This window comes from Pinus tabuliformis, chromosome 9 (genome assembly GCF_031772625.1).
Source record: "Pinus tabuliformis cultivar Carrire ecotype Pingquan chromosome 9, CPIR1, whole genome shotgun sequence".
Taxonomy (NCBI): Eukaryota; Viridiplantae; Streptophyta; class Pinopsida; order Pinales; family Pinaceae; genus Pinus; species Pinus tabuliformis.
This window is the reverse complement of record NC_142307.1, coordinates 1471868613-1471879834: the sequence shown is the minus strand read 5'-3', so window position 1 is coordinate 1471879834 and position 11222 is coordinate 1471868613. Positions and strand designations below refer to the sequence as shown.

The following is an 11222-nucleotide window of genomic DNA, read 5'->3' as shown; positions in this document are numbered from 1 at the left end:
GATTGGGGGAATATGGTTTTCCATTCTAGGAACTAGGTGAAGAGAAAGTGAATCCAATTAGCACTAACAAGGTATTGGTGTAAGCTTGAGAGAGTGTTAGTAAGGTAAGTTACTTCTTCACATACAATGGCAACATGTAAACCTAAGAGTGAGAGGTTGAGGGGGAAGTTGAGAGCAATATTGCATTCCATATTAAGAAGATAAGGAAAAGCACATAAATTCACTAAGTGTTAGTATGATACCAAATTTCTCACTTGCATTAACAAGGTATCAACTTAAGCATAGGAGAGTGTTGGGAATGTACAAACTTTCTCACTTAAATTGGTAAGGTAACAACTTGAACACATGAACACATGAGAGTGTTAACAAGGTGTTATCATCCCCAAATTTGATAAAGTACTAGATTAATCATAAGAAACCATTAATAAGATTCCAACTTCCTCACTTACATTGTCAAAGTATACACTTAAGAGCAAGTTGGGCATCATTACCATCTCTTCCTTCGTAGAAACTAGGGAAGAACAAAGAAATCCCCTAACAAACATAAGAGTAAAAGAATATTAACAAAATATTTATCTAAAAATATGAAAAATGTAAATAACAAATAAACTTCCTCATTTAGATTAACAACAAATAAACAAGAACGAAATAACAAATAAACTTCCTCACTTAAATTAACAAAAAAATAAACTTAAACCAAAAAAAATAAAATAAAGAAACAATATCTTTCCCCAAAAAAACTAAAGAAATACAAACTTATTTAAAAAGAGGAAAATCTAAGAATAATATGCGTAGTGATCTCACGCCATGGGAGTTTGAATTCAATATCCTTCCTCATGCAGATAATAATGGAATTTCCTCACTTAAATTGGCAAAGGGAAAAACTTAAACACAAATGTGTGAAGGACACTTGATCCTTTTCGATCACTTCGTAACTTTAGACACTTGATCCTTTTCGATCACTTCGTAACTTTATTCCCTTGCAAGGTAGCTTTTATGATTTAGCACTTGGAATCTATTTAAGCACACCTGAGGTGCGCATCGCGTTATCTTGGACCGGCAGGAGATTCTACCTGTACCGGTTGCCTTTGTCCATGGATAGGATCGAACCCAATCCATACCATTGTTCAAATATGCGTGCTTCAATATTTTACGATTCCATACTGCAAAGCATTCACAAATACGATTACAGACTTTTCCTATATATAGTCCTCCTTGCATCCATGTCAAACACACAGACGCTCGTATTACGAAGAGTAAATTAGCTGTGGGCTCAAGAGACTGTTATGGCACAAGCCGAGCTGGTGGGTTGTCCGAATTGCAGAGTTGAGGTGTGGCTTCATCCCCAAGTTGCTGGTTTTCGCTGTCATTACTGCGGTATTTATGTTGGGATTCGCCAAACAAAACCCTACCAGCCGAATCCCGTCGGCAGACGACCGATGATGCCAGGTGTTCGAAATTTTGATAAACCCAACAAATATTTTAACAAACCCGTACACGAGCCCATTATTGTTAATCCTCCACTGGTTCGAGTCTCCCGTAATAAAAGAGCCGTTCTCTGCGGGATTTGTTACAAAAATACGCCATACGAGCTGAAAGGCTGCATCAACGATGTCAACTGTATGAAATATCTGCTCACAACCACATTCAACTTCCAGGAAGACTCTATAATTACTCTCACAGGTATTTAGTTATTGACTATTCGATTATCTTAGATGGCTTCACTTCGTATATAATTTCACTTGTGCTTTTCATTACCTGAGCTGTGTAGTTTGAATTCTTGCAGAGGAAGAAAATGATTCGAAAAGAATCCCCACAAAACGAAACATCCAGAGGTGGATGCATTGGCTGGTGCAGAATTGCCAACCTGGGGATTCTTTGGTGTTCCATTATTCTGGGCATGGCTCTCAGCAAAAAGATTACACTGGCCACGAAGTTGATGGCTACGACGAAACGCTGTTGCCTCTTGACTTTTGGACAGAGGGGATGATCGTGGACAATGAGATCAACGATACGCTGGTAAAACCCCTTCCTCCCGGAGCTCGACTGCATGCAATCATCGACGCTTGCCATAGTGGTACTGTTCTAGATTTGCCTTACGTCTGCCTCTTCAACCCCAGGTCAGTTCTTCTGGGATTTCATCTTCCATTATTCCTTACAGTCATGGCTGCTTCTCAGCTCTTCACTAGCAGTATATACATACGTTTTCTAATTTTATTTGTTATCATTTTATTATTTTTACAAATTTAGTGGAGGAAAATGTACGTGGGAGGACCATACACCTCAGAATGGTATGCGGAAAGGAACAATGGGAGGTGAAGCCATATCTTTTAGCGGATGCGATGATGACCAGACCTATGCAGATACCAAGGTAAGATCATCTTATTTTCATGCATGTCTCTAAGAATATGTGGTTATATTTACTTCACATGGTAGAGGTTAGGAATAAGCTAACTTCATCTTTATCTTTATATTAAAAAATATATCAAATTTTTTTATCATATTAAATTTAAATTATTTTATTATCATCATTATTAATATTAAGAAATGCATTTTATAATATTTAATATTAATATTAAAAATTAAATATTTATTTTTCAATATTATTAGGAAAACAATTTTTAAATATTTAATTGGATTATAATTTAAAATATATTTATCAGGAGTGACTTGTCACCATTATTTGTGTTTTCTTCAGTACTTATGTAGGAATAAAACTGTAAATGTCTAGACTTGCTAGTGCTCACTACCCACCAAAATTTACGCAAGTCCATATACATGAACAATGAATTAATTTATCCACTTCAGGTCTCAATTTATTAGAGTCTTTCAAACAAGATTATAAGATTCTATTTTCATACTAACTACCATTAATTTAAGCAACATTGACTAATATGAATAAGTTTTTATACAAATTTTCTTATAACATAAATTTTAGTCTAAATTATAAGAACTAAATTGCCCTACATCAGTTGTTATGTGTACATTACATATTATATTACATATATTTGAGATTTTTTTAATATATGCATATCATTTTATACATATGATAGGTTGGGTGATATGTTTACGGATTTTTTTATTGTGAGGCTTCTTATTTCAACTTAAGGTGGATGTTGATTTATTGATTTTTTTTTTTATTCTTCTAATTGATAGATGACCTAAATTGATTCTCAAGGGAATATGCTCATCATATGCTTTTGCTTAGTATTAATGCTCATCAAAGACTCTAGTGTGTTATAGAGTTTGTTAGGTTGCATTGAATTTTAATAATTAATAAGTTTAAAAAATCAGATTCATGCCACGTGGTTCCCTGTTCACCAAATTCCTACGGATTTGAGATTGTTCCAATTCTAATGAGTCCATATTCAAATTAGATGTAGAAATTAATATATAAGAAATTTTTATTAAGTAAAATGGTCTATTTTACAATAAGATGTGTAATTTTTTTCTTTCTCAGATTTAATTAGATTTGTGCCACATGGCTCTCAGCGGGCCAATTTCTTAGGGATTTGAGATTACTCCAATTCTAATAAGTTCATATTTTAATTAGATGGAAAAATTAATATATAAACAAAATTTATTTAGAAAATTAGTTTATTTTCTTAAGTTAAAATTGACTCATAATTTTTTATACATAATTAAACAAATAAATGTGTACATTAATAAAATATTTTAAATATTCTAATAATTTTTTGTTGCAATAATTTTTTTTATTAAAATTGTACTAATATATAAATATTATATTACTTTTTTTTTATAATGAGGGACTAGTTTTTGAATAAACATTTTATTAAACGCAATGTCTAATATATTACATATATACTACTGTCGTCCATCACATCAATCAACATATACTATGCACAATGATATAAATGCACTGCCGCACATTATACCAAATATAAAATTAAGCAATCAGTTTTCTAATAGGAATGTTGTGAACAGGCGCTTTCAAAGATTACATCAACAGGGGCCCTGACTTATAGTTTTATAAAGGCAATCGAGAATGGAAAAGGGAAAACTTATGGGAGTTTGTTAAGCTCTATGAGTGATACTGTTCGTGAAGCACGCCGTAAGCAAGGCGATAGTTATAAACCAGGCAAAGTCCAGGCCAGAATGCCTTCGACTCTTACAACTATGCTTCTCGAAGGTGGCAGTTATAAACAAGGCAAATTCCAGGTATAAACAATTTTATTTAATATTAAAAATGTTTTAACAAGATTAAAAAAATGAAATGTTCTCAATAACTTTATTTCACTTTGGTGTAAAAATTTAATATTATGCTACGTTATGTTTTATAAAATCGATATTAATTGTACGTTAAGAATCAATATGTTTAATACCATTGAATATATACATAATATTTATTTATTTTTTCTACATACTTTAAAATTATTTTTATTAATAATTTTATATGATTTTTTTTTGGTCAAATGTGCAGGAGCCACAATTGTCGTCTTCTTATCCATTTGATGTCGATGAGACACCATTTTATTTGTGATGGAAGATTCGTTATCTGTATCTCTATATGTATAAGGGATTGAAGATGTTCATAAGTTTGTATTTTCGCAGAGTTGTAAGAGTTAAGTTTGTATTTTCAAGGAATTGTAAGTGAGAGATAAAATATGTTGATAAATAATATTATATTAAAAATAGAATATTTATGGATTAAAATGGTATTTTATTTAATTTTAGAAAAATTATTTAGTTTTCAATTTTATTGATTATGTTTTTACACTTGTTAATAAGAAGTGTATTGTTTTCTTTAATAAAATGATATATGTATTTTCTTTAATGAAATAAGGATAATATGGTCTTAGGTAAGCTATATATAGAAGTGTGGAAAATTATTTTAAAATTGATGCAAAATAAGAATAAATACGATAATAATTTTCATAGTTTTTTTACAAAGAATATAATTATTCACATAGTTATAGATATTGTATATATATTTTTAATAAATTTATTTCAAAATAATTTTCATAATATCTATTAAATATGGAGTAATTTTGTCGATTTCTAAAACTAAAGTTAAATATTTAGATTTTAATCTTTTATTTGAGTTGAGAAACTAGTTACAAATTTTGTATTATGAAGCTAAACATTATTTTAGAGTTTTTGCAAAGTTAATTAAGATACATGTTTCTTCTGAATTTCTTGGTGTCTTAGGGACATTTACTTTTGAATCCCTTAGCTAAGGATTTAGGGACAGTTTACTTTTGAATCCCTTAATTAAGGATATTGCAAAATGATCAAGACTCTTTTGTGGTTTCTTTCTATTTAAGTGGAAGTTGATGGAGTCTTTAGTGATATTATTTGAATTGAATCATATATCTCAATGAAATAGAAAATAGTCTAATTTATTTAATTATGACTTCTCTTCACCTTCCTAAGGTAAATTCAAGTAAGTAGAATGGAACTAGGTGAAGTGACCCCTCTCTATACATATCCCATGGTGAGATAAGAGTAGTTTTGATGTTGTTGGACACATAATCCTTCAATATTTTTGAATAATTGTAAATAATTTGTAAATAATAAGGGAAATATGAATATATAGGTGAATGTAAAAGTTCTATAGAATTTTGAAATATGATACTAAGATTAATCTAATTTTATTAATTATAGATTCACATTAATGGAATATCATTCGAGTTTGGAGTTACGTTTCTATGTGATGTGGTATTAGAGATTCAATGATTATATTAACTCTATTAGTCTCACTTAAACATGCCTCTTTGATTTTTTTCCATTCACTACCCAACAAGTTCGTCTGAGATGGAATCCAATTCTCATGATGTTAAGCTTCAATGAATTAGCGAGGTAGAGTTTCAAGCTTGATAGACCCAAGAATCTTCTTATTTTTTTTACTCTCCCACGTAGCCCATTTTCTATAATCACTCATCCAAATAACTCCTCTACATCGCTTCAATGTTTTATTAGTACCCACCTCTTTCCTTTCTAAATTATGAGAACCTTTCAATTGCATCATGCCAATAACTCTCCACTTCCTGTAGTTGTAGATTATAGAGTTCAAGCATAAAAGAAATAAAAGTAAACATTTCTTTGAGTTTCCATTTGTGTCCTTGGGATGTGATTAGAACTCGACCATGAGTTATGGTACAACTGTTATACTTATGGTAAAATATAGATATGAAGATGTTGTTGTTGGATAAAGTGTCTACTAGATTAATGCTATGAACTTGACACTAAAGTTCAACCTATCATATCTGTATGAATAAAAGCAATGTGCCTACATTATATGGTTCTAGAAGAAAAGCTTGGAAATAGAGTTTTGCCAATCTAATAACTATGCATGAAAAAGTGGTGTTGATGTTATTGATTTGAAATTTATTAAGCCAAATTTGATCAAGTTCAACCTGTCATATCTGTATGAATAAAAGCAATGTGCCTACATTATATGGTTCCAGAAGAAGAGCTTGGAAATGGAGTTTTTCCAATCTAATAATGACTCATGAAAAAGTGGTGTTGATGTTATTGATTTGAAATTTATTGAGCCAAATTTGATCACGAGGTGATACTTTTCTTACAGGTCCACCTCTTCAATTGTTTTCTCATAACTGCCTAATAGAGACAAAAAATTCTCTCTACAACATTCCATGATTGTTTTGTAATGTGGTTACTTTTGACCAATGATTGTTTTGTAATGTGGTTACTTTTGACCATCTCCTCGGTCTCTTTTCCTTCTGTCACTACTAGTAATAAAAGCTCCTCCGTTGCAAATTTCTTAGCCTTTTAAGTGTTGATTTAAAACCTGTAAGTATCACCGTAATTTCATCTTTCAACCTCAAAACTAGATTTTGTTTTTTCGGGAAGAAGAGTTTGGAAATGTGATTTTTTCCTACCATGGTTTGTATAAATCTATATATATATAAATTAATTATTAAATTTAAAAATATATTTTGGAAAAAATAAATCATATAACGCTTCAGCATGCCAAATCAATTAAGTACATGCAACATTTGAAAAGTTGAAATGCAGAAAGTAGGATCCCAGACTTCGTCAGTCCCCCTATCCTATCACCTCATGCTAAAACACTTACTCTGTTATTACTACCTACCGTACCGTGCAGGAAGAACCCAACAACGGGCTCGGGGACTTAATCAGTATTTGAGCCTCGTGAACCTTGCTTATAAGACATTCTTTTATATAAGTGAGCCCTACTAATAAGCATTCTTTTATAGTTTATTTAAATTACACATCAATTCTTTGGGATCTATATAGTTGGGTTCTTGGGTTACATCAATAAAATTGATTACTTGAAAAAGAGTACAAATGGGAAGGTGAACTAAAGTATATTCAAATAATTAAAACACAACAATATCCATTACCCCAGTATCCATTTACTTTAGGAAACAATATCCATTACCCCATTATCCATTCACTTTAGGAAAGGAGAAATTATAATATTTTGGTTATACGGAAGTTACGTGATCAATTGGTTGGTTGCTATTAACTACTTCACAAGAATATTGAGTGCCCCCACTTTAAAAAGATCGATGGAACTCGTAATCTTTTGTTCTCTTATATCATAAAATGATTCAATACATATTTGTCTTAGTAGAATGATTTTTTATGGTTTGGATTTTAAAGAAATTTGATAAAGTTGATGATAAAATGTTTCATTTTGATAGCAATATGGAAACTTATTAATATTTAAATGATTGTCTGGTATGATTTTGCATATTTTGTAATAATGTTTAATTTAATGGTAAATATAAGTTAATTTTGATAAAAGTTAATAATAAAAAAACTTAATATGCAGGGTTGTTGTTTAGTACTTATTTTTTATGTAAAAAGTAATTGATGCTAGAAATATAAAAATTTCCCTTATACATATGTCTATATATAAACATCATAATTTTTTTTAATTATTAAAACTTATAATTTGCAAGGTTTCATTTTGTAAGTGACATTATAATAGTTTAGATCTTTTTCAACTTTTGAATTTAGGTTTTATTTTAAAATATTAAAATAAAATTTCAAAATATTAAAACAAATAAAATTGTTAAAGTTTTTAAGTAGAGAGACTTTTAAAGTTGAATTCACAAAGTTAAGATTTAGTAAGTGTTTAGTTAAAACAATGAAATTTCTATTTTGCATTAAAATCATTTCTAAAAAAAAATTACACAACAAATGACATCAATTGACTTTTGTTTGTTATCTATATTCTTAAACAACTAATGCATCTACAATGCTTATAAGTCTTTACCTTGCCACAACTTGATATTTCAAGCCCTTATATGACTCCTACACAAGTTGCCAATAAAATCAAGGTAGCTATTAATGGTAGGTAAAAGTTTTTGAAAGAAAAATATTTAAAATCATAAAATCAACCTAGTTGTAGATAAAAATTTGAAAGAAAAACATTATATAATATTAAAGGAACACATAATTAATTATAAAAAGACATGTTGACTTAGGGGCATACCAAAGAGCTATAAAGATTTATAATGGAGGGGACATTTCTTTTCTTATCAATACATTATATTATTTTGAAATATGTTGTTAGTAAATGAATAGTTATATTTTAGGCATTTAATATTTTTATGAAAGAAACAATAGAAAAATATTTATAAGCATTGGGAGACTTCAAGTTTAATTAGATAGGAAATAAATGTAAAATTGAGAATATAATATCAGTTCCAATTAGAAATCAATTTATGAAGGTAAAAGCAATTTCAATAAATTTTTTCATGTATATATATAAAATTCAACTCAAATGTTGATCATCTATCCAAAGAATTTGTATTAATGTAGGAAGCGATAGAAAATCACAAATATGCTTGTTGGATTTTTTTTTAGTTGTTGCAACAGTATTGGAGTCCTAACAATAAGACTTAAAGGAGACTTTGTTAAAGATTTCCTATTATAACTTAAGAATCTATATATAAAGTAATTTCACATTTAAAGTATCATATATATATATATATATATATATATATATATATATATAACCACCAAAAAAGAATATTATAAAATAAAATATGATTGTTAAAATTTGAGCAAATTTGAGCAAATTTTGTAAATTATTTTCAATAGTTACGATTAGTTAAAAGTTAAATATGAGTTTGACACACTTGCTTACAAATGAATTTTTCATAAATATTAAGATTTGATGTGTGTATTATTTTTAATAGATATTAGAAATGATTTTTTCATAAATATTAAGATTTGATTTGTGTATTATTTTTCATAAATATTGAGATTTGATGTGTGCACTATTACAACAAGTTTGATGTCATAATTTTTTTTTTGATTTTTAATTTTTATAAATAATAATTTTTTTATAAATATTGAGATTTAATGTGTGTACTATTATGACACTTGGTGACATATAAATTTTTTATTTATTTTTTATTTTTTATAATAATATTTATTTATGAAAAAATCTTTTTATAACGCCATATGATTAGTCATTTCATCTATATGAGCCAAATAAGAAAATATAAATTCAGATTTCAAAAATTTCAAAATTTGTTTTTTATTTTCAAAATATTCACTTTTATAGTTATTTTTATCAAAACTTTAATAGACTTTATAAAATCTTTTTAAATTTTGAAAGCTATTTAAAATTCAAAAAAATGATTACAATATAACTTGCTATAGGCAGTCATAATAAGAATTTACAAAAGAGAGCCATAATTCTTAAAAAGAAAATAAAAATGAAATAATTTCAAATATTCTCAAATTTTAAATACAATTAAATTGTTTCTTATAATCATATAGCTTTGACTAATAGTTTTTTTATAAATTATAATGTAGTTTCATTAAACTTTATTTTCTTTTGAACACCACCAGGGAAACAAGAGTGGAGAGGCCAACATATGTTTGTTTGTATTCAACACAACTAGGAATATAACACAATTTTAAGTTATGGAATAACAAATTTGTGAGTGTCACTAGAAATTGATGGGCTCATTTTGTTGTTGATGAATCATCTCAAAATAGATTACATTCATGACATACCAAATTCTTGGCACCCACGCTCGCTTCTGCCAGAGGTTGATAAACATTCACAATGCTACACCAAGAATAGATGAATAAAACCTCCTTCATTCTAAGACTAACAAATTATTGTCCATTGAATATCACCCAATATTGAACACTTCAATCCACCTTTTTGAAAATTCTTATTGATAACCATAATAAATCCATGCTCGAACTATTGCATATGCCAATTGCATGGAATGTTGCAAAATTCACAAATGGCTTAGAAGCACACTAATAGGACGCTGACCAATTGGAAAAAAAATATTACTATTTGTAGGCCAAGAATTTATGCTATCTTGCAATTTATAGGTCTAGGAAAGATTATTCAATGGTGTTCTCAGAGTAGTCATACAAATTGTATATGCACAAGTACATAGCCCCCAAGTTTACCAACATATGTTGTTGTGGCATTCGACAAATATAATGATCCTCCATGAAAATGTCAAGGCTTGACTTTCCAAGTTTACCAACATATGTTGTTGTGGCATTCGACAAATATAATTATCCTCCATGAAAATGTCAAGGCTTGACTTTCACATCAATGTCACACACTATTAGTCTAGAAGGAATGTGAATAGAACCATCATTCTCCTTCAAACACTATGAAAAAAATAAAAAATACTACATATATCTCATTGCAAAAGAAATAAGAGGCACACTTACATGCTTTGTTGCTCTCATAATTACAATAGACAACTTCACCCCTACCATGTGTGGACGCAACATCCTAAATTCTTCTATATTATAATTTTAATTCTATATATGAAATCTTTACCCTTGTCTATTATCCTATATACAATAATATGATAATATTATTAAAAATTATACCTAAATTATACCTAAATTCTTCTATATTATAATTTTAATTCTATATATGAAATCTTTACCCTTGTCTATTATCCTATATACAATAATATGATAATATTATTAAAAATTATACCTAAATTCTTCTATATTATAATTTTAATTCTATATATGAAATCTTTACCCTTGTCTATTATCCTATATACAATAATATGATAATATTATTAAAAATTATATTTTACTCTATTATTTATTTTATTAAAAAATTCTTTAACTAGTTACAAATTAACTATTAAACCTACCTATTTTTGACATTTTCTCTTTTCCTTTGGCCTACTTTGAGAGTATGCTAGTATTAAAATTGTTTTTTGGCAAATATGAATAAATGAAATTTTGTTGAATAATTC

General features: G+C 28.5%; 1 protein-coding gene across 1 annotated transcript; it reads left to right on the top strand.

Annotated features, from left to right (window-relative positions):
* The first annotated feature begins 1221 nt into the window (after window positions 1-1221).
* Window positions 1222-4652, top strand: LOC149154169 (metacaspase-1-like). The gene is made up of 5 exons (XM_089439143.1): window positions 1222-1683; window positions 1787-2120; window positions 2251-2371; window positions 3946-4179; window positions 4442-4652. The coding sequence occupies exons 1-5, from the start codon at window positions 1287-1289 to the stop codon at window positions 4499-4501; spliced, it is 1146 nt and encodes a 381-aa protein (XP_089295269.1). The 5' UTR covers window positions 1222-1286; the 3' UTR covers window positions 4502-4652.
* Window positions 4653-11222: the final 6570 nt, after the last annotated feature.